Source organism: Phlebotomus papatasi, chromosome 3 (assembly GCF_024763615.1).
Source record: "Phlebotomus papatasi isolate M1 chromosome 3, Ppap_2.1, whole genome shotgun sequence".
Taxonomy (NCBI): Eukaryota; Metazoa; Arthropoda; class Insecta; order Diptera; family Psychodidae; genus Phlebotomus; species Phlebotomus papatasi.
The window spans coordinates 75,981,582-76,006,834 of NC_077224.1; the positions used below are offsets into that span (position 1 = coordinate 75,981,582).

At 32.0% G+C, this 25,253-nt stretch overlaps 1 protein-coding gene across 4 annotated transcripts; it reads right to left on the bottom strand.

The window, feature by feature from the left end:
* Positions 1-23,430, bottom strand: LOC129805809 (peritrophin-48-like). 4 transcript variants are annotated; one of them, XM_055853985.1, is made up of 5 exons: positions 23,399-23,430; positions 22,631-23,250; positions 13,810-14,025; positions 3,345-4,159; positions 1-1,084 (listed from the first exon to the last, which is right to left on the bottom strand). In XM_055853985.1, the coding sequence occupies exons 2-5, from the start codon at positions 22,665-22,667 to the stop codon at positions 380-382; spliced, it is 1,773 nt and encodes a 590-aa protein (XP_055709960.1). In that variant the 5' UTR covers positions 22,668-23,250; positions 23,399-23,430; the 3' UTR covers positions 1-379. The 4 variants fall into 4 exon arrangements, with proteins under 4 accessions (XP_055709960.1, XP_055709958.1, XP_055709959.1 ...); XM_055853983.1 differs by lacking the exon at positions 23,399-23,430 and having other exon boundaries at positions 3,345-4,174; positions 22,631-22,912; XM_055853984.1 differs by lacking the exons at positions 22,631-23,250; positions 23,399-23,430 and adding an exon at positions 19,435-19,859 and having other exon boundaries at positions 3,345-4,174.
* Positions 23,431-25,253: the final 1,823 nt, after the last annotated feature.

Below are 25,253 nucleotides of genomic sequence, written 5' to 3' on the forward strand. Positions count from 1 at the left end.
TTTTTCTATTAGCTAATGAGGTAATTATTGTTTGGATTTATGACAAATCGTACTGAAATTCAACCTTAAAACTAAAGGTACTGGCCTTAAATTCCACAAATTGGAATTTTTCTGAATAATTTCTATGCTAAGAATGGCTTTAATAATATAGAAGGTATACTTTTTCTAATCCAAAAGACGATTACTTACATTTACCTACAACACTAGGCTCAAATGGAAATCGGTGATTAAATCGTTGAAGAAAATGATCAAATATTTTGTGAATAAAATCGTTTATATGAGATCGGTTTGAGCCAGAGAGTCTTAAGGGATTACAAATTAAATAATTCACGGCACATTTTCAAAGAAACCATCAATTGGGGGTAAGGTGGATATTGAACTAAGAACATTGATTCTGAGGTTGACAGAAACTCGGACAGTGGAAAGTCTTTCGGGGTACACAGAGTTCACCGTTGAATAGGTGTCCTTCGGAACAGGACAGTACACTCTTCTTGCCACCGATGCAGAAGAAGTAGTTGCGACATCCCGACGAGATGTCCATGAAGAATCCATCCCTATGGCACTTTTCTACTTCACATGAATGTTCCATGCATTTTGGCGTGAATGTCTGGCAGGAAAACATGCCAGGCTCTACGCATCCCTGTCCATTAAAGACTTTCCCATTTCGACACGTTAGTGTGGTAATTTTTTCGCCTCTGAGACAGAAGAAATATTTATGGCAATCACTGACTTGATCAGGATAGTAGCCATCGGGTTTATCTACGCACTCATCGCGATCACATTGTTCCCCAGGACGACGATCGGTACAGCGGGAACCATTGAAGATTTGCCCTTCGGCACAGAGGTAGGTGAATTTCCTGCCGTGAATGCAGCTAAAATATGAGCGACATCCTCCTGAAGGATCCTTGTAGTATCCGTCTGGTTTGCCTTCGCAAAAATTACTATCCGCTGTTGGGCATTGGTATACAGATTTTGGGACACAGTCCTCACCATCGAAGACTTTGCCCTCAGGACACTTTAAACGGGTCTTGAGGCCGTTGTAGCAGTAGAAGTAGCGAGTGCAGTCTGTGTTATCAGTTTTATCCTGAAGATAAAAAAAATGATATATTTATAAGCAAGAGCACAGCCAGTAGGGTAAAATGAGGAGAAAAAATTGGAACTACTTATAATTTGGGAAACTTTAGATTTTCTCACTGTTTCAAATGAGCAAAGAGAAAACAAAGGCCACAAAATAGAAGAAAAAGACGTTTGAGCATTTATCGCCATAAATGAGTAGAGATGTCTGATATCTATACGAAAATGATGGCGAAAACTTTACAAATTTCTTCTATATAATCGCATAAAACAGGCCCATATTTGGGTGAATGGGGAATTTTTATAGCCGAAATATAACAATTTTTTATTTTAGAGTTAATCAAGTTATCGTGTACGGTAAAATGTATTGTTCATGACTAAATAAAATATAATCACTCTGTCATACCAATATTATAACTATATCGACTGAAGAACTGTCATTTCTTGTCCATTTTTTTTAAGACTTGCTCAAATATTTTCCTCAAATGAATAATTATTTATCCTCAACGATTCAGTGACATTTTCTGTGCTTCGTGCACTTTTATCGCGTATGAAGGTTTAATGCAATAACTGTTTTCCGTTAGAGGATTAAATATTAGTGAACAAAATTTCATTCCCGACTCGAAATTCTTAAGGGAAAGCTGAGAAGTTAAATAAAACAAAATTGAATAAATTTATTGCTTTTTACATTACATAATTTAAAAAACTTATGGTTCTTAAATTTTTACTGCGTGTATTGATAGAACACAGCCCTTTAAATAATAATTTGGTCAAATATAATTGTACTGCAATGTTTTGCGTATCATTTTTCCATTAAATTGACTTTGGCGTCGCCAATTTTCTATATTTTTCCACGCCATAATCTTCTTTTTGTTCTGATAAAATAAAATCAAGGTATTATAACCCGAATAAGTAAGAAAAGCAGAAAATAAAACACATTTATATATTTTAGTGATTATATTTACAAGATGTCGTATATCATATTTACATTTTGTAGACTTCTTACGACAATATTATCATTATACAGCAAAAATGTCAAAACACTGAAAGATTATGCTTTTGATAAACTTTTTCTGCATTCTGGGCACTCATTCTGCAATTTGATTTCATAACAAATGATCTGGAAACTGTCCTAATGCTTGTACTTGCGGTACACTGCAATTAAAGGAAGAAAATATTAGCTCTCACAAACGAAGTGTTAATTCACTACTTTTTCATCATTTGCACTTACTTTGTAAAATTTAATGCCTTTTATCTGTATACTCGATTTTTCTGCACACGCTGGTGCATTTCAGGACTCTAATTAATGTGAGACATCACTTTTTCCACAAATTTTCACTCGCAGATGAACTTCTGCTTAGTAAACAAAGTAGAATTTGACAATCTGGCAGCGTCATACAAAAAGAAGACAAGTTGTATGTAACTTGTGTCTTTTATGGAACAAATGTAACTAAAATATATCAGAACATGATGTTCATACAATTTCACGACATTGTGTGAACATAATGGTATAAATATGTAAGATAAATATACTTCAGAAATTTTTGACATAGTTTTATACATTTTCACTCAAAAATAGATTATATTATGACTTGTTTATGGATCTAAAAATGTTTAGTCGTAATTTTAAGGGAAAATAACAATATTTTAACTGGAATTTATCAAACAAAATGTATTATATGTATTAATAGAAAATAACTGATATTTTCTATACAATTTTTAGTCAAGTTATTATACTGGCATTCAACGCACATAATTTTCAGATAATATACATCCATTGCGTTCATACATTATATTTTTAAGAAATGGCTCGATTACGTTGAAAATATGTTGGTTACATTTGAGACATACATTATTTGGATATCAAATGCCCCTTGGGTGGTTTCTTCCTTTTAAATCTCTAAAACAGTGAGAAAATATCAAATGTCCCAAATTGTAAATGGTTCCAAATTACCCCATATCACACTATATCTTTTTTACAGGATTTCTACACTGAGAAAAATGAGGGTACTATTAACTTTTTTCCTCATAACTTTAACACTTTTTAGGTGTAAAAATATATCAACATTTTTTAATGTTAATTTTACACCTTCTTAAGGGTAAAATTAACATGAAAAATGGTAACTTTAACCCCCAATACACCTAAAAAGGGTAATATTTACACCGATTTTGGATCAATACTGCAGGGTAAAATTAACATTTCACATTGTGTAGTGAATGATTGTGAGTGATCATAGATCTAATTATTTTAATACTCCCATCGATTTTACCTGAAAAGATCCAATTGAAAATTCACAATCACGTGAAGGAGTTGGATCCTCGCATTGTTGTTTATTTTCCGGGATACAGCTGCGTAATTCACTGTCGAAGAAGTTCCCATTAGGGCATTCATAAGTGTTAATGATACGTCCTGATGTGCATTTAACGTAATAGCGACATCCCCTACGGAGATCCAAATGAAATCCATTCGATTTAGTTCGACAAATATTAAAAGCCGCTTGGGGATTAGGAAGTCTATCTTGAGGGCATTCATAGAGCCCTACTGGTACACACTGCTTCCCATTGAAAACTCCCTGATCACCGCAATTTAGCCGAGCTACTATAGAATTTTCACTACATTTCACGTAGTCTCGACAGTTTGAGGATAACTCATCTGCATGGAGTCCTGTAGCCTTTCCGAGACAGGGATTGTGCACTATACAAGGCACTTGATCTGGTGGAACACATTTTTTCGTAGAACTGTCGAATCTTTGGCCATTGGGACATAGTTTCTCCTCAGAAACTTCTCCATTAGCACAAATAAGGAAGCGACAGCAATCTGTTGGCAGGGGATTGTGTCCATCTGGCAATCCGCGACATCTTTGATCACCTGCATATGGATAGGCAATGGCTGTGGATTCTGGAGGTTCACATGCCCCAGACTCTTCACTAATACAAGAAGCTCCGTTGAAAACATGTCTAGAGGGGCAGTTAAAGAGACCAACGAGTGATCCTCCACGACAAATAAAAGCCCTGCGGCAAGCATGAGTTGTGTCTGGGTAATTCCCATCCTTACGTCCTCTGCAAACAGCCTCATAGCAAACTCCTGTAGGAAGAAAGTCTTGTTTAAATTTTTATGTTGTTATTATCTCTTCTGCGTATTTGGCTATTCTTTGGAATTCCTTAAACTTATTGGGCTTTGCTCTTTTTGTTATCTTAGTTTGCATAATTATTTCATGCTATTGTAATTTAATTGGTCATTTGCCTTGTTTAAACATTGTTACAAGATATGAATTATAAAATCGCCTTTACAAGGATAAAATCAATTAAAATGATTAACAAATCACAAAACAATTCTGAATTTAAAAAATTGGTTAAAAAGTATGCATTTTGGAATGTTTTTGACACTAGTAGTATGCTTACGCACAAATAAAAAAAGGATATTTGAGAAATATAAATTAATTACGATTTACTTGGCCAATTCATTACTAATTGGGACTGATTTAGGCGCATAATAATTTTTACGACATAGCCCAGGGGATTTCGAAATCATACATCTAAAGCTATCTAAAAATACATAATATTTCATAAGGTTCGCCGAAATAATACAAGAACTACGAGCAAATTTATTTAACCCTTTAACGACGAGACACTTTTTACAGACCGAAAATCAACAATAAAAATTAAACCGATAAACAAAATTTGTGAAACGTTTCATATCTAACTTTGGAAAGTTCAACAGAGTCTGATTCGGTACATTTTTTACCTCTACGTGCGATAGGGACAAAAATAGCCCATAATTTTAAGTAACTTTTCTGACAATAACAATGAATAATAATTTTCAGTCTAATGAAAAATATTACGTAATGAGTAATGTAGTTTTTATTCCCAAAAGGGTTTTGCTTAAAAAAAATTAGAAGTATAAAAAAATAACTTTAGGTAGTCAGGAAAAATTATTTTCGTTATGGGACACCGGTGTTCCAATCGTCCTTAAAGGGTTAAGTCGTGGTGCAATATCTGCCAAATTTTTACAAGGAAAAGTGAAAAATAGTCTCACTTTTTATTAGTCTTGATGGGCCTCTGACCTGGCCAAAAAATCAAAATTTAAGCAAATCGGTTGAAAAATGAGTTCTCTAAAGTGATTGGCCTTTGAGCTTCAATAAAATTCTGGCGAATTTCCCGGTAATAAAACTAAAAAACATGGTTTTCGAGGGATAAAAGAAAAGTAGTGGAGAAAAGGGAAAAACGTCTCTAGATAATACTTTTTTAGAGGTAGTCAACGAAGACCGAAAGTTAATATCCCTTCCGGTTTCAGAAATCATGATAAACAACTTAAAAAATAGACTTTTAAGAAAAAAGTGTGATTGAATCTTTAATCACTTATCTGCTGAACCTAATGACATGAATTTCCGAACACTATCAATAATGAATTATGGTATATAATAATAATAAAACCAGTGACCACTGTAAGCCAAGATGAGCTTATACACTCAGTCCCGGCATTATGCACTTCGGGATTATGCACCTGACGAAATTATGCACATAGGGTAAAATGGTAAAAGTTGGACATAGTGTTACAAGTTGGACAATTCGCCGGTACAAGTTGGACAGGGATTTTTTCTTGATAGGGTAAATGTCCTAATCCAAAACCATTTCCAGAAGCTTTAACTTTGACAAAAGATTCAACACATAAAGTTCATATTTTTTCTGAAGAGAATTACATAAATTTGCTCCTTGGCTCTTCTAGAATGTTACTGTTTGGTGAAAATTCTTTAGATATAATTTGAAAACTTCTTAAATACAAGAAAAATACAAGAGTGCAAAATACTTCTATTGAGAACATATTAATCCAAATGGAGACAAGGGAAAGTTTCTAATTAGAGACAAACAGTGTAAGTGAAACTGCGACGAAAAACTTCCAAAACCTTGTTGAGTTGCTCTTTAGTGCAGGATTTGTTCTTATTCCTGGTCTTTTCTCCTTTCCCATCTAAAACAATAAGAAAATCTCTCCAAAACAATCATATTTCCGGGGTTTCCTATTGAAGCATTTGCAGACACTTCAGAAAAACCCTTTTTTGTTCACAAAATATATAATTATTTCATTTGAAAACTTCACGTACCGTTAACAATAAAGATTAGCACTTAATTTAATTAAAATTAGCCAGAAATATGACCTAAATGTTAAAACAAAACGAATAAACAACAGTCACTTTATTGTGTTTTTCATTGGAAAACAAGGTCGATCGATGAAAAATTCGATGGTGAAAAGGTACAGTTTTAATTTTTCTGAGAAATTAACAAATTAAAATTTGTGAATATGAATTGATTTTCGTTTTATTTGGAGCAAAATTAACTAAATTACGAAACTGTGTTATAGAAAATATATAAATATAATAATTTAGTATTGTATTTATCATGAAAACAATGACGTTTCCATTTGGAGTAGCGAAAAATTTCCATTTGGAGTAGGTTTAGAATTAGTTTAATTTACCCTAAATACAGAACTAAATTTTTTTTAAGCACTACGAACCAAATTATAAAACTAAAGCATTAAAAATATACAAATAAAAATGAAGTACTAAATTTATCAAGAAGAAAACCCTGTCCAACTTGTACCATTGTCCAACTTGTACCACTTTACCCTACAATTATGCAAGTTTGCCTACTTTTAGGATTCAAGTTATGAAATTATTTTTGGGCTACGCCTGAATGTATACTATTGTGTGACGCGGGAATTTTGAAAACAATTTCACACGTTTTTTTTCGGTCCCGAAAATGTGCATAATCCCGGGACTGAGTGTAGTCGGAGGCAACCAAAATCTCGAAAGCCAAAATCTCGAAAGCCAAAATCCCGAACGCCAAAATCCTGAGAGCCAAAATCCCGAAAGCCGAAATCCCGAATGTTCAAAATCCTGAAAGAGATGAAATTTATATATGAAGGATAATGTGTTGAATAATTTCCCAAGATACAGCTGTGACACTTTTAAGAATTCTGGATTTTGGCTTTCGGGATTTTGGCGTTCGGAATTTTGGCTGTCGGGATTTTGACTTTCGTGATTTTGACCCATTCGTGATTTTGGCGTTCGTAATTTTGGCTTTCGGGATTTTAACCGGGACCCGCTTATAGTAGCTTCGATTCTTTAAAGGTGACCTCTAAATGCGTGCAACTCGGGGTGCATTAATAAAAAAAAAATAGAATAAAAACGCCGACTATCCATAGTCACAGTCACTAATCTATTAACGTGCTAATAAATACAGGCTAAAACTTATTGTTATTCTTTATTTTTAAAGGTGGTTTAGATATAATAAATTCCTAATTTGACTTGAATGAATTGTTTTACGAAAGTTTTCATGAGAAATTGTTAACAACAAAAACACATACTAAAGTTTATTGCTATGCTTTTTTAAAAATAACAAACATTGTTTTTCGATATGCCTTAAATTTTCACTTGAGTTGATTTTGCGTGTTTTTTCACAAAGAAATCTAATTGGAAATTCCAATTGGTGAATTCAATTTCTGTCGGTTTTACCCTAAATTAGTAGTTTTATTTTACAATCAAAACCATGTTTGGAGCTATTTACCCGATTGTACTAGTCAAATTAATGTGTCTGATAGCAAAACGTATCATTCAATTTATAGAACAAAAAATGCCTGCATAATATCGAATAAAAATTATAGCTAATTATAATCAATTAATATTGAGGAGAATGAAGAGCAAAAGTTGTAATTAATTTTCAATTTATGCATCCTAGGTATTTGATTACGCAATTTGAGTAAGAAGTCACGTAGACATTTGGAACAAGTCTACCGGCTGATGCCTTGCATTTGGCTCAGTGAGTCGAATCGGAGGCACACGACTGTGAGAAAAATATCACTTTGCATTCACGTCAGTGACCGCGTGAACTTGAAATATAAAAGAGTTGTTAAGAATGACGACACCTTTTTTTACAAACTGGTCCGCCAAAACCATTAAAAGTTGACGCAGAAATAGTCGAAACAACTTGGAGAGTACAATTGTTTTGGGAGAAAACAAAAAGACTTGAAAAGTTGCGTATTTCGGGCTTTTTCCATTCACTGCAACTTTATCTTTAAAATAATATTTTTTTGAGAACATTTTGCATTAATTTTGTCAATTATCATAAAATTGACATGACAGACAAATTTGTGAACGAAGGCGTTGAACAAATGAGTCGCACTTAAGAGTCATCGCAAAAATGGACTGAAGAAGTTGCGCAAAAGGTCATCAGTCTGCAGATGTTTAAAATGTTAAATGAGAAAGTTATGTATATGAGTAAACAATTAGAGATTGATCTCAAGAGACAAAATGTTTTTTTTTATTTTAAGAGAAAATTGTATTCTTAATAAGTATTTAAATGTAAAGTTTTTCATGAGGAAATGCTTACAACTTTAAAAGTAATAACGGTCGGTAGAGGGAAAGGTCTTATTTTTCAATTATACTTGCAAGGATGAATCATTCGATTTTGTTTTTTAATAAATACTTACCAACAATGTAATTTGATTATTAAGAATATCCTGTTTCAAACTTGATACAAAGACTGGATTTTTCACAGATAATATTGGAAAAAAAATTAAAGTAATTAACTGCCGTGGTACGCAAGAAAGTGGGGCAGAAAATGGGCAGAATCATACATACGATTTTTATGCAAAAATAAACTGGTAGGTATTATCTTGCTAAATTGCATAATAAAATAAATTAACAGGGAAAAATATTTTTATAACATGTGAAAAAGAAATTAAACAATTATGTGCCGTAAATCAATAAAGTCACCAAAAAATTGAAACGGTTAACAAAGTATTTTACGGTTGTAAAATATTCTTTTAACGCAAAAATGAATTAGAATTAATTGAAAATCATATCCTTAAATTCCTAAAATGTCACAACTTCTAAATTTTCCTTTTTCCAATTCATTATTGTTTTAAAACGTAAATAACTTACAATTTGATTTTAAATTACCTACCTAACAACTTTTTTAACTGATCATATTTATTAGAAATACTGTCCATTGCTCTTTATCCTTGAAGAACGATACAGATACCGGCGCCCAAACATTTTTTTTCCTTCGACCTTCTAACTAAAGTTATGTTTTGCGCTAAGAAGTCAGAAAATGTGTTTTTTTTTTTTTTTTTGATAACCAAATATTTGATCTTCTCGTCCTCCAAGCGTTAATCAGTTACTAAATAAATTTGTCAACATTATAAGGGAAGAGTACCACGGATCGGAATGTTAGGAGACATGCTCGATATTTAGTTGAAGTATTTTTGTGTATGCTAATCGGTTTAGTAGTGATCCATTTAACTATATCTATGCATTTGCATTTTAAATTTTTACAAAAAATAATAAAAAATAGGTCTAATTGCAGATATGTACTATGTACCTCGGACCGTCATGAATTTAATCAGGTGTCTCACGAAAAACTGGTTTCATAAATTAAATCTGAGCTAATGCACTGCATTCTTGTGAGAATTAAATGGTAAAAAGTAGCTAATAATTTTTAAATATTCATTTTATTTGAAGCTACATTACAATATTAACCTGACGATCCGAGGAACACTGCCGATCGCTGGTGCTCTTCCCTTATATTAAATTTTCATGAAAAATCTTTAGATTAAGATAAAAAAATAAAAGTTTTTTTTTCATGAAAATTTAATACATTATCTTATTTTTATCTTATACACCCTTAACGATTTAAGGGGTTACGTGGGTCAAGAAGACTCAAAAATAAAGCAGAGTTTCTTTTTTAGCGTATAAAATTTTTAATTTAATCCAAGTTCTAAAACATATAAAAGTACAATATTCAAGCTATATTTTCTAAAATTTTTATTTAAAAATTTTAAAAATTCATCAATTGAACGAAGGATTTTATGTTTACTTGATCGCATCTTCTTCTAAAAGACGAAACGTGGTGTAAAATACGTTAAAAATGGTATTTTTTGTATTTAAAAAAATCAAGTTTTATATTTTTCGAAAATTTCTTCGTTCAAGAACTAGTAAAGTATCGAAAAGTAAGTTTCAAGTTCAAGGACTCGAAAAGTATGTTTTTTCACAAAGATATCCGAAAATCAAGTGTCTCAGAGGCTTAATTTTTAAAAGTTTTAAATGATAGTTTCAGAAAATATTGTTTAAATGTTGTATTTTTGTATGACTAAAAGCTTGAATTAATTTTTTAAATTATTTTAAAAAAATATAGAGAAAATATGCTATTTTAATTCTATTTTGACCTACATAATCCTTTAATTGATTTAAAATTATTCTTTTATTAAACTTTTTTGGATCAATTACTTTTAACTGGCTATATACTTGATTTTTAATTGACTTATTTACCACCAGCATTTTTTTTTAATTTCGGTCAAAGTTTATTTAAACTATCTTTAAAATTTTCTTAAAATGCTTGTTTGAGGATTTTTTCTTTAAATTCTTCTATAGATTTACATATATATATTTATTATATCAAATTATAATTAACTCATTTGTAAATAGTACCAAAATAATAAAAACTATAGACATCTGTTTCTACAGAAATTGTGGCCCTTAAAGTTTTTAGAATAATTTACTACGTCCGGTTTATCGAAATGGTTGGTCAGTTTTAACCCTTTAAGAACGAGAGAGTCAAAAATTGGGGATCACAAAAAGTATTTCTTAATAACTTTTAGAGAAAAACATTACTTTATGGCTAAAGGTAAAATTTTGTGTTAAACTTTGGTAAAATCGTCTTTAATGGCCTCTACACACTAGAGAAATTTACGTCAATACTGAAGGGGTTTTCCTACACAAGTGTAGGGAATGTGCTTCAATATAGACATCAATTTCTCTAGTGTGTAGAGGCCATAAAGGGTTAAGCATTAATTTGAAAATTAAATTTGAACTGAGGAAGTACCTATTTTTTGTATTAGGGGAAAGTGACCATGCTTGATACGATCCAAGCTTGATAATAACTATTTTTTTCCTATGTTAATCAATAGTTATGACTCATCGCAATATATTTCAATAGCTGGTGCTAAGCCTCACATTTCCTAAAAAAATTAGGATCCTAGCTCTTTTTTCCTAGTTTCAGGAAGCAAAAATCAAAAATGGGTCCAAAACTGTAATTTCGATACATGATATTTCATAAGTGTTTCTTAATTAATGTCGCTTTTCAGGAAAACTACTATCATGGGCACATAGAGGAGTCATCAGTACTAATATTTATGTAAAAATATTTTTACTTGGGGACACTGTTTTTGTGGGTGGTGACAAATTCATAAATTCTACCTGTGTCCATCCTATATTTTAAAAAGGGTCCATGAATGATAATTTAATTGTGGCAACTCTATCATTAGATGTGATTCTTTCATAATTACACCTATTGAAATCCGCCAATTTTATCGACAATTGACATAATCTTCAACCCTGTTGCCTGAATTTTAAGGTTGCAGAATGACATTTTCATGGACTCAAAGTGAAAAAATGGTTTTCGCTAGCGCCCTAATGTCATAAAAACACGGCTTAGAAAAATTACATAAAAGTGATTTTAAAACTAATAACCAGTCGTACAAACGATTTAAGCAGATAGATTAGAGTTCCGTCTAAATATTGATGTTCAATTTTTTGTATCCGGTGAATTTTTTGCAGTGAAAATGGGCCTCCGAATTGTCGAATCAATTATTATACAGGAAGGCCCCGGACCCAACTTGTATAAAAATCGCTACTGAATTTCCATTTTCTTCTTGAGGAAAATCTGAGGATTTCCAGGAACTATGTGAGGTAGGACTATGAACCTAATAAGTGAGACATTTTTTTGTCATAGTGGAAGAATCGCTTCGGTTTGTGTGTTAATCAGAAAAAAATCACAAACCTTGGACATCATTTTACAGTATCAAGCATGGTCACTTTCCCCTAAATCCTTTTGATAAATTACAGTTAAATTTATAATTATTTTTTCCCTAAAGGGGTGGTAAAGCTTCCAGAGGCTTTGCGAGTTGCTCGAACTCCTGAGAACGAGCTCTGCCTTTTTTGCATTTTTTTGGTGCATATAAGATTAATGTCGATTTAAATATGTTTATAAATCATTTTCAAACTTAAAATATCATTAACATTTTAAAAATAAGACAAAAACCTGCTTGGAATTGTCTTTCACGTATTTCCAGAATCGAAAGAAAATTTTTCAGAGCCATCATACAACTCATTCGGTTGTAAATATTTTATTATTATTATTTTAAGTACTGTTGCAATTATATTACTTTGTCAGGTAAGTTAAAATGCAGCTTTATAAGTTCAATTTCAGAACTCGAAATATAAGGTACGTATTATTTAGGTTTAGGTAAGTATACTTTAGAAAGTTTAAGCTTATCCCTCTAAAAGGAATCATGAAACATGAAATATGAAATTGCTTCAGTCTCTTCTACCAATATAACCTTTATAAAGACATTATAGTAAGAACAAAGACATAAATAGTAATTTCAAATCTTCAGGGAACCAACTACTCAATCCTGAATTTTATTTTCTTTTTCTCTCTGTTTATTCTTTTTTAGTCAAATAAATTTTTAAAGAAAATTCGAGAGAAGACGTCATCTATCTGAATCTATTATCTATATGAATTATGAAAATTATTTATTTCAATTTCATATCGAAAATTCATATTTATATTGCTTTGCTAAATATCTGAAAATTTCCATTTTTTCAATATCTCAAAAAAAAATTCAGAGTAACATTTCATCACTTTTAAGAGATCTACAACAAATCCTTTCTACTACGACTCAAAAATATCTGATAAGCTTGAATAAATCTTTTACATTTAAAAAGTATAATTTCTGAATCCAATAAATTTTCTGCTTATTCTAAAAATTGATTAAATTGGGTGTTTCAGAAAGCTTTGCAAAAATTCTTCTTGAATGATTTAACACATAATGATTCTCTATGAAATAATTTAGATAAAAATGCCATCTTATTTCATTCTTTATGATCACATTTTTTTCAGCATCTTCGTGATCTCATTTCAATTTTATTGTTTCTAATAAAGATCTCACTGGGACTCCCATCAATGTAATCTGATTGATGGAGCAAAGTCCCAATAAATTTTTGAGCAACATCTGCAGAAAGTGAAAACTTGCCATATTTTCACAGGTGGTTCATTTTATGTCCAAAATGCTAATGATTGAGCATTATGAGCCACCCACAGATGGCTTTAAGAGGAGCAATCAGTCGATTTAAGTGGAATTTTGTGGTTTTTCACACCGCAAACCAAAATTGTGTGGGTTATTTAGTTGCCGGATTGTCTAGATGGGAACCCATAATTCTACGAATCATTCACAAATTCAGGTTTATCACCGAAATTTATTTATTTATGGGATCTCATATTGCTTCAATGGTCAGCAGATGATGCTTTACTTCTTTTTTTTTCTTATTTTTGTATCTTAAACAGAATTAGCCATCTTCTCAAGGCTTTTGACATCCCAAAAACAGTGGTTGGATCAAAATGAGAGATATATTTTGTGAAATTTTTTGAGCTGGAAAATATGGGAATTGCATGAATGATCTTGACAATATGAGGAATGGAAAAAAAATAATAATGAAGATCCGTGTAGAATTTTAGAGAATGGCCCAAGGGACGGAATATTTTCAGAGAGGTGAAGGAAGAGCCAGCCAATAAAGTGATTAAAAATAGCCAAAAAATATTCTTAATATCAAAATTGTGTAAATCAAACATCTCTTATCTCCAGCATAGATCATTGGAATGCCACTGGCGCGCGAAACTCACCTGATGAGCTCGAACAAGTTTGCTTGAAGAAATTGAATACAGTGGAATTGGGACATTGATACTGTGCCCCATGGCCTCCCTGGCACTTGTAGTAGGAGCGACACAGAGTTCCGGGAACGGCATACAGATAGTCATCCGGAAAGGCGCACTTGAACTCTATGATCTCTGACGGAGGCGGGACTGCACTAGACGGACTGGCGCGCCCGATCACATAAACTGAAAGACGCACAATTTATATAAAATTTATTTACTTTTTCTTTGTATAGAGAAAAATGAAAATCACGAATTTCCCTAAAAATTTGCACTGTCATTCAATTAATTCATCAAACGTTTTATTGCCTAATTAGATTTGAAGATAGATAGATTTATATATGAATCTATGAATTAATTTTAATAATTTATGGAAGAATGAGAGATGGCGAAATGAAAAGGAATTCGCGAAATGCTTGAACTCATGAATGTCAGGCTATTCCCTGAAAATATTCGAAAAAAAAATCACTAATACAGAAATTTTTATAAAAAAGTTGGTCTACTAAATAATGACTTTGTATACATGCGAAAAAAGTATTGAAAATTTAATTAATTTTTTGTTTGCTGTATTTCTTTTTTCGTTATTTTAGATTTTGGACATTTAAGGAAACTCATTAAGGCTAAGTGAGTGGTTAAAATATGAAACTTTGATTTCTTTAATTTTGGAAGGCTTATATTTTTAAATTTCTTGCACTTTTTGCCCCAAGTACACTTGCTCAATGATATAATTTATTTACTCAGACTTGATGATTTCAGTTAATTCACTTTTAAAAGTTTGAAAATTTATTTTCGAAATTAAGCTCTTCATTTTTAAGATAAATTTCTAATTTTAAAGCCTCAAATTTCCTTAATTTTTTACCTCTTTCGCTTTAGAAGCCTTAGGTATACTCATAGAAAACTATGGATATTCTGATAAAAGAACAATTTTTATAAATTGTTTAGAACCGATAAAAAAGGATGATTCAATCTATAGGATATTTTTGTACGACCTCACTCAATTCCGGAACCAAATAAGACAATTTTGATCAAAAAATCGGAAATTTGGCTCGCTTCATATGCTGCAGTTCCGAAGATTTTAAGGAAAACTTTAAGGACGAGAAGTTTAAAAATTAGCGGTCAGAAAAACACCACTTTTCTTTCTGACTTTAGAAGACCGTAGGAAAAAAAATTTTTGGAACACCGGTGTTCCAATTGTCCTTACCGTATTATGCAAAAACACAGTATAATATTTAACAAGAACGAGGTTATAATGAAAATGTTCAGTTCTTTTAAATTTAGCTAATTGCGAGTACCTTTCAAAACCTCGCGTATTAAAGATTATTACATAAGCTTATTGTAATATGTGAATCGTCATTATGTCTCAACTCAAAATGGAAATCTTTAATAATGTCACAAAATATTAAACTTTAAACTTTTTATCTCAATAAGAGTACATAATTCAATTAATATGCCTCTTTCTAGGGTGAAGGAAAATTGAAAATTTACCTTAATTAAAAGATTAAAATTGCTTTTTTTGAAAATGATCAATATTTAAATGTTTAACCTTAAGGCTAACGTGCTTATAGACGTTTTATGTGAGGGTTTGAGAACTGTGGGTCTTCCGGCGGGTTTCACAGCAGTTCTTTATGGACTGTTAAATTATAGAGAAATATCGCTGGTCCTTGATTCTAAAGTGGTCACGAAGAGAGTTGGTCGTATGGGTTTGCCTCAGGGATCTGCACTGTCTCCTATTTTGTATAATATATATGTTAGGGCAGTGGAGACGGCGATTCCTCCAGACTGCTTTATTCTGCAGTACGCGGATGACATTGTAGTCGGTGTCGAGAGCCTTTATGATAGATATATAGAGGACAAACTGAATATTGTCTGTGATAGCCTAGTTGTGGTGTTTAGAGGTTTAGGCCTGAGAATTTCATCCGAGAAATCGGAAGTACTTATTTTTTCAAGGAGACACAGGGATCCTGTAGTAAATGTTTTTGTTGAAGGCAATTCCATTTCACAGTGTAATTCATTTAGATACCTGGGTGTGTTTTTTGACAGGAAGTGTTTATGGGGGGGACACTGTCGGGATGTCGTGAAAAGATGTGATCTGAGGATTAATTTTCTGAGAGCGATTGCTGGTACGTCTTGGGGTGCCCATCCACATTTAATGTTAATTCTCTTTAAAACCACTATAATGCCGGTTTTAGAGTATGGGTGTTTTGCATTCAGCGGAGCTGCTAGGACACATATATTAAAGCTCAAAAGAGTTCAATGGCGAGCTCTGAGAGTTTGTTTAAGTTTAATGCCTAGTACGCATACTGGTTCAGTCGAAGTCCTCGCTGGTGTTCTGCCCTTAGAATTAAGGTTTGACTACATAATGGAACGGTTTCTTAATCGTGCACTAAGAATTCAGGAGCAGTTGTTAAGGGACGTGCTTAGAATCGAGGACCGTCTCCCCAGTAGTAGGGTGGTTATGGCTATGGCTAGGCTGCAAAACTATGGTTTCTCTTCTCAGTCCGAAGTGGGTGCAATATATGAGAAGATACATGATCGGGCATTGTGTACATGGCAGGAAGTCTGGGACTCTGGGGAGTTGGGCAGGTACTGTCACTCTATACTGCCTAGAGTGTCTTTAAATGCGTGGTTCAAGGGTACAGCGCGGTTTACCAGATCTGAGATCAGTGTATCATGCAGAATAGCAAGTAACCATACTAGAGTTAACGCTCATTTATATAGAATTAACATCAGTAGTACTCCTTTATGTAATTCGTGTAATACGTACATGGACGTGGATCATATTTTATTCTATTGCCCTCAGATAGCAAGTAAGTAGACAAAATTTAATTAGTGCGTGCCATGGTATGAAATGTGTAAGAGACGTGTTGGCAACTGCTTTTGAAAACCACGACAAGAGAATGCCCAGAGCTGTTGCTAAATTCGTTAAAAATTGTAATATTCTTATTTAATGTTTGCCCGAGGCTCTGTACCGTTGAGGTGGTTGAGGGGTTATGTGCCGGGAGGCAGTCTTATGCGCCGCGGGATACCTTATGTTTCTTAATAGGTCGTTCGGCTTGGATTTCCGCGTTGGGAGGGTCTCTCGCCTCTCTCAACCTCCACATGTGAAACGCGGGCATTCAATGACCGGGCGGGGTATGTCTCGGCGGGATTCGTCTTCAGGTGCGTGACCTGGTACTGCTTCGACGATTCAAAGTCTCGGAAGAACACATGCATTGTTTTATTTATTTGCTTTTTTATTTATTTATTTATTTATTTATTTATTTATTTATTTATTTATTTATTCATATATTTATTTATTTATTATTTATACCATGCATGTGTTTTTGGTCATAATGTCTAAGTGCACAATGATGGAAATGTCCCTGTCCTAGATAAGCTCTATGAGCTTGGGACCTGGGGGTGGAGGTGGGAAAAGAAAAAAAAAAAAAAAAAAAAAAAAAAAAAACCTTAAGGCTAAGGACAACTTAAAGAAGCTTAACATTTCCAAGTGTGAAGTTTAGCTATAATAGCTTAAAAGCTTAAAGAAATTTGATATAATAAATAAAGATTCTTATTAGAGAATACGAACTAGCTTTTAACCCTTTAAGGACGAGAGGATCAAAAATGGAGTATCTTGAAAAATCACATTTTCTGACTTTTTAGAACACAGTATAGCTTCAGAAGGTCGTAGGAAAAATTTCATTTTTGGGTCACCGGTGACCCAATCGTCCTTAAAGGGTTAAAGCCTATATTAAACACGAAAATTGAATTTCACATATCATTGTTAAAGAATTTTAAAAAAAAATTAACCCTTTAAAAACGAGTATCTAAAGTTAGGAACAGAAAAATTACCTTTTCTTACTTTTTGAAGCAAAACATTATTCTAGAAGGCCATAGGACTTATTTTTTAAGGACACCGATGTTCCACTGTTCAATCGTTTTTAAAGGGTTAAACAATTTGCAATTTAACATTAAAAGTGTACAAATCGCAAATAGTGAGCCGAGCATCCATGCGCTTAAAACCTAAAAATCACCTTTGCTCTGCTCTAAAGAAGTTTATTATTATTCTTTATTAAATCTTTCAATTGTATGTACCTTTATTTTTGTTTCCAGAGAAAATATTTCAATTGGATTTTAAAAGGTAATTGAGACATTCAGTAAGTTGAAAGGAACACTTATTGACACTTTAAGAGCTCGCTTCAGGACCTATTGACACCCTACTCTGTACCATTTGGAATACGAAATTTGAACAGTTCTCCTTATCGAAAAACGTAGAATAATGAAAAAACGCCGTATTGCTTCCATTTTATTAGATACAATTAATAAATTTCATCATTTTGACAAAAGTGTCAATAAAGGTTCCCTGTCGAAGAGGTGTTCTTTCGATCCTAGGTCAAATAAGTAGAGTCTTGCTTTATGAAGAAAATGTCCTGGGATCATATCCCCTTTAGATCACCAGAAATTATTTTGGCGCTAAAGCTTTTCGAATGGAAGAAAAAAAATAATCCATGTCCTGAAATATCGCTTTCAAAGACTGTTTTCTTTATGGAAAGTTGTGCCATAATAATAATTATTATTATTATTACTAATAGTAATATTTGAACCATACTTTGACTTTGACACCGTACTTTCGTAAGCTTTTCTTTGCTTCTAGAACTTAAGGGTGGTCTTTACCGATCCAATCTACCATGTCTGATCGGTGAGAACCGTGAGAACCATTCTTAAACATTAGAATTAAAGAAGAGTTTACGAACGAAGGTCAAAGTCACTTGCAGGAGACAAAGTCGCCCGTACTTACGGTACTTTTAGTTCGTTAACGAGTTATAGGTTTTAATGATTTTTTTTTTATAATCTGTTAACGGATATTCTCGTTATTGGTTCTTTACAATATTGACAAGAATAATTTAAATGTTTTTTTCATCACAAGGGAAGAAGTATATTTTTTATGGATGGACTACTCCTCTGACTCCTCTTTAATCTCTTCTAAAGACAATCAGATGCTTTCTTAAAGCTTCAATTAGGATAAAGCTTATCCTAAAGAATTTTGAGCTAGTAAAATTTATTAGTAAAACATCAGCTCAACTAAAACACACTGAGAAGTTGGGATCAAGGATTAAAGATTTTTTGCATACATTTTTTATTGCCAAATTTTGCTATATAAATATTTCAAGCGAGATATGATTCAAATTTCTTTAAAGGCTATAAAATTTATTTTTCTAAAAATTTCAGATGTGTAAAATTTTATTAAATTTATAATCCCTGTGAAAAGATTAGGTATTAAAAAATAGAAAAAGTGTATGATTGTAACAAAACAAGGGTTCAGCGATATAATAAAAATCCTACAAGTTGCCAGTAAATTATAAATGCGAATTGCTAATTTCCAAGATTGTGGCAATATTTAACAATTTATTTTCTTAATTTCTCAGTCAGGGTGAAGTGCAATATTTGCCATTCTCTAGACAACAGTGGTCGGATATAAGAATCCAAAGGCAAAATATTGATTTGATATAATATTTTACCCTCATAAAGTCAATTTGCGATGAATCCTTGAGAACGTAACATCGTTTATATTGATCTTTGTTTCACAAGGAAGATTTTTCTTTATATAACATTTACCGATACATCCGGGACGGTTCATATTTCACCTGACTCGTTGGGAGAGAAGAAACCTGTTTGCTGTGCCAAACTCTAACAATTTCCACAGATAAAATTTATTATTAATTGCTAAATATGCAACCGTCGCGAGTCAACACAGTAAAACACTTCCATTATAGTCAAAATTATTGGTAAAGAGTATCAATAATTTTGAAAATCAACGCATCTTTAATGCAGGTCACCTTACTTGGAGCCATATCGTTTAAATTTGGATTCCCATTAAAGAATATAAAATGTGATCAATGAATGGACGAGAGAATGAATGAATGAGCTGCTAAATTATTGCTTCCCGATGACTATCGCGGGAACCACAAAACAGGACAAAAAATCTCCGCGCATTTTTGGTGCTACTAGAGTTCAAGTGGTTATCACTGGACTACGTGACAAATAAACAATCTCTTAGGGAAATACTGTTTTCCCATGTGAAACTTGTTTTGAAAAAGACATTTGAAAAATAACATTTCTGCAACAAGTTGTAAGAGCAAGCAATTGTGTTAAAACAGATCCACGCAAGATATGTTACTGCAATTTTTATTTTTTATTGTCTCAATTTTTTTCTTTCTAATTGGTTAATTATATCTCTTATTTTCATCCTTCGAAATATTAAATGCATCATCTTCTAAATGTTTTAGATCAGGAATATTTCTTAAAATCAAACTAAGGGAATCGTTAAAATTATTGACACTGAAGATCGGATCGTGACCCCAGATAAGTGATTTTTTCACGTACATTCTCTAATTTAGACCAACTATTTTATGCAAAATATATTACATAGGACTAATGGATGCAAAAGATAATTTATAAATAGCGAAAAATACTTAACCAGTTAATAAAAAAAATTACAAATATAAAAACGATTTTGGTCAATAAAAATCAATTTTGACTAGTAAAAAGAGTAAAAATATCAATTGTTACAAGTAATAAAATTAAATCCGTAAAAATATTATTCTAAGAGAAAACAAAATACACTTTATCTGATGATTTTGCTGTTCCCAAGGCTCTAAATTTACCAATACAATACAATGAATAAATTAAATTTTCTACTGACCAAAATTTATATTTTACTGATCAAAATTATGTTGTTTAATTCCAGAGCACCTTTTAGATGACCAAGATTTCATAAAATTAAAATTCATATTTATTTCTTTCCCAAAAATATTGCATATGTTTATCCAGTTCTTTCACGCTCTTCTTTTCTTTTATGCATCACATCAAATTAAATTTAGTTTAGTGCAATTTTATGTGCGTATCAGTTGCGATAAAAAAAGTTTGAGAATTAATATGAATTTTGATTTTATGCAATTATTTCTTGATCTAAAAGGTATGCTGAGCAAAATTGACATTTTACTTGTCAAGTTTGTTTTTTTATCGGACTAGAATTGATATTAAATTAAAAAAAAAAGATTTTGAAAAAAGAAACAAGTTTGGTCATTCTTTTTTACTGCCCAAAATCGATTTTTTTTACTTACCAAATTTGAATTTTTTGCTAAGAAAATTTGATAATTTTTCTGCCTACATTAACTTTCAACTGTTCGTTTTTAATATGAATTTGTATTAACCAAATTTACAATTTCAATAACTTAAACTATTTTTAACTGATAAACTTTTCATATCTACTTATCAAACATAGATTTTAATGGCTCCGGTACACTTTTTAGGTAAGGAAAAATTCATGAAATCGAAATTCGAATCTCTGCCTTGGTCACATTCCTTGCATATGTCTATCTCGTTCTTGCGCACTCTTCTTCTTCTGCTAAACATCACTCTAAATTCAATTTAGCCCAATCGAATTTTGAGTGCGAAAGAACGAGATGGACATACATAAAGCGTGTGAGAAGGGAAGGGATGTGAATTTTGATTTCATGAAATTTTCCTGATCTAAAAGGTGTGCCGGAGCCATAATGACCAAAATTTGCTTGTTTAATGATCATCTTTGAATTACTTAATGACCTTTTTTAAATTTATAAAAAAAAGTCTAAAACCCGTGATTTTTTTTTCAGAACAACTTTAATAAGAGACAGTAAATTTCAAATTGTAATTCTCATTAAAAAAATATTTATTTCAAAATAAATTGAAATAGTAATAAATGTAGTTTTCTTTAGTTAAAGTGATATAGGGGGATATGCACAGTAACCAGTTGATTTATTAATTCGTTAATAAATAAGAAAACCTATTCACAGTAACCAGCTTACTTTTTTATAAATAAATTACTTATTAAAATGGCCGTTGAAAGCTTAAATTCAAATTAATAAGTGTTCCTATGCACAGTACTTAACATTTTATTAACTAATAATTTTTTTTATTTATAAACATGCTCCTCGAGAGGAGCTTTTTAGACTTATTATCGTCAAACTAAGAAGAAAAAACATTAGGAATTGATACATTTTACGAAGGAAATTACGATTTATGTGGTCTTATAGAGATTTACCAGGTGATCACCTTAAAATCAAAGTAAAACATTTTTGATGAGAAGCTTCCAAAATCTTTTTTTTAAAATCAATTGAAAATAACCTGGGACTGTGAGGAAAAGGAGGGAATGACAATTAATTTTACATATTCCAAAGAGGTTTTAATTTTAACAGTAACAGTAACTCCTCTCGAGGAGCATGTTTATAAATAAAAAATTTTATTAATTAATAAAATGTTAAGGACTGTGCGTAGGAATACTTATTAATTTGAAATTAAGCTTTCAACGGCCATTTTAATAAGTAACTTATTTATAAATAAGTAAGCTGGTTACTGTGCAATACACCCCATAGTTCTATTAGGAGGAAAAAACTAAAATTGTAATTTTTAAAGATACGTAAGTTAACAAAAAGGGATTTTCAATATTATACCTTCTGGAATTCATTGAAGGGAAGCGTTTACAAATTTAATAAGAGGTACGGATTAAAACTCAGGGCACATGTATCATAGAACGAGCACTATATAACTAAATCCATTGTGTTTGAATATCCCAATTTGACTTTTATTTAAATTTCAGTGCGTTAACTTTTTTTGTACAGATCTGTATACACGTCGCGCCGTTGGAAAAATCAACAATGTGTGGGGGCTTTTGCTGCCAATTTCCGCTCATTGACTTTTTCATCTTAAAAAAAAACAGAAAACGACACACACACACAGACTAAAAGATTTGGTGATAAAAAAAGTAAATTACCAGCGACAAGGACGGTTATTGATGCTTTCACCATCATAATTGCTGCAAGACCTTGACCGTTTGTTTTACTTGGAGCAACGTTTTAGGAGTGAATTGTGTGGGAGAATGGATTTTATTGCAAGTCTCTCACTGCACAGCGTCTCACGTTTTCCGAGGTAATTGAGACTTCAAATACCACAGTTATTTGTTTTCGATTCACATCCGGAAGTTCTTAACGACGCCACAGGACCTAGTTCTTTAATATGTTTATTTTTGATTTTTAATCCAATGGCAATTTTATTTTTTTTTTTTTTGACAAAATGCACTTTTCACATTTCACTTTGTACCAAGAAGTACTCCTTCACACAATATTTGGTGATATTTTATGAAAAATTAATGATATTTGCATAATTCAAATTAAAATAAGCAAACGCTCACAAATTCAAGGATTTAGTAAATCCGGTTAAAGAAGGTTATTCTCATTTTCGATAGATCAATTAACATCTTTTAGCTTGTGGCAGTTGATCTGCATACACTTTCAACACCACTTGTCTTATTTGAAGAGTTTTTCAGACATCACTTCTACCAAAAATTCACTTATTTATTAACTTTTTAGCTCCTTCAATCAATTTATGCAAATTCTGCAGAGAAAAAAAATTAAGAAAATCCATTGACTTCCTAATCCACTCTCAAGCACTTTCACTGATAAATCCTCTACGGGAATTTTCTATCAATGAGAAAAACTCCCTCTTATCAGTCTCAAAAAGGCAAAAAATTGAAAAAACAAACAGGAAGTTTAACTTTTGAGACACACACTCTGCGAGCTTTTGCGGAACTGTCTGGTCAGACGAACAACACACGATTGAAAGCATTCCGTGAAATCACAATGAATTTATTCACCTCGCTGTTCGCATGCGAACTTTTGGTGGGGGAAATGTTGACCAGCCACAAAATACACAAACTAATATTCGAGACGAATTATATAACTTTTAGGTGCATTCTCCCTAATCTCTGATTGCGCAAATGGTTTACTTCCGAGGAAGGCAAAAAGATCGGTCAAATTTCAGAAGTGGGAAAGAATTTTGTGATTCATTACGTTTGGCATGTCAAAAATTTGAATAAATTACTTAAGTTTTGGGATAATGGTTTTTTATGTTCCCCTTAATTCTAAAGCTAGCTCCTAACTCAAAGATTTAAGTTGGGTACTTGGTGTCAAAATTAGTAATTCTGAGTTAACGAATAATGCTGATTCATATCACTCCTTAAGAAATTACAAAGGGGCCAACTAATGTTTTACGATTTTGAGATTTTAAGTACGATTTTGAAAATTTAATAAATTTTCAGATGACATAAGTTATTAAATTTCGTTATTAAAAAAGTTTTACTCTTTTTGATTTCTTGCGCAATTTTGTTTGAAGTAAAGGGGCACAAAGGGCACAAAATAGATTTATCGCTCAAATTTTTGTGCAACAAGGGACTAACTCATGCAAATTAATTCTTTGATATTCTACTTTCAGGAAAATGTTCGCATCATTTGCAGTAGAACCCCGCTATAGGCCATCGCTCTATAGTTCACAATTTATCTACCGTCAATCAATTTCAAAACACGATTTTAAGTTAGATTATGTTTTTTAATACGCGACATGCAATGTTGTCATAATTATTTTAATATTTATGGCAAACTTAATTGAGTAGTTGTGATAATTGTGATCCATAATAAATAGAGCGAGGACACGTAGCACAATCGCAAAGAAAGTAGAAGCCGTCGAGAAATTTCAATACTAAAAATCGTTGATAATTAAAAAAAAATGACATGAACTAGTGCGACACAAGTGTCAAATCTGGAACCAAACATGGACTATAGCGAGGCTCTACTGTAGAATAACAGGAGATAACTCATAAAAAAAAACTATTTTGAAAGATAAAAATATGTAGGTTTTATATTAATGCTCATACAAATAAAAAAGAAAAAAAAATGTTTTTGTTCAGTCACTGAATTGAAATAATTATTTAGACAAAGTTGGATCTTTCATGCTGTCTCCTGAAAAATGTCTGAAAATGAATTGGCTCCTTACAAAATTTCCAAAAAGCGACCATTCTTTCTTCAAATTTTTCTATATTCTGTTTAAAGATCATTCTAATGATTTTTAAAATTAAGGAAAATATTAAGATATTTGACATTTCCTTTCCAGCTTCTTTATTGATAAATTTGAATATTTTAATTTATTACACCTAAAATAATTTAACACTCCAAAATTTTTATTTACCGAAGAACACAAATAAGCCTTTATAAAGACCTATTAAAAGACTTAACTATAGTCTTATATCTGTCAGAAAATGCATCGCAATTTACACGAATCCTAATCTTCAGAATGCCCTGCCATTCAAGACCAAGGACTGTCTTCAACTTATCGACACCTCGCTACTTTTTAGTCCTATTCTTAACCAATAAAATGCCTGTTTTGTAGAAGTCAAACGGTTTTGCATCCGGGAACCGCTGAGGTAATTGTGCTCCAAAATCCGAAAAACAAAAGGCTGTTTTTTAGCCAATCTTTTTTGGCGCATGATTTCTGCGATGATTTCGAGTCTTGTACGAACTTCCAGTATCTTTTACCGAAATTTTTGTTTGCCCAGGGCTTCAGAG

Bases quoted from the DNA above. Each gene is read 5' to 3' on its own strand.
- LOC129805809 (XM_055853983.1), bottom strand. From the start codon at position 22,667: ATGATGGTGAAAGCATCAATAACCGTCCTTGTCGCTG. The intron at 14,026-22,630 runs GTAATTTACTTT...TGCGTCTTTCAG, and splicing joins AATAACCGTCCTTGTCGCTG to TTTATGTGATCGGGCGCGCC. The intron at 4,175-13,809 runs GTGAGTTTCGCG...AATTTAAACAAG, and splicing joins AACTTGTTCGAGCTCATCAG to ACTTTCTTCCTACAGGAGTT.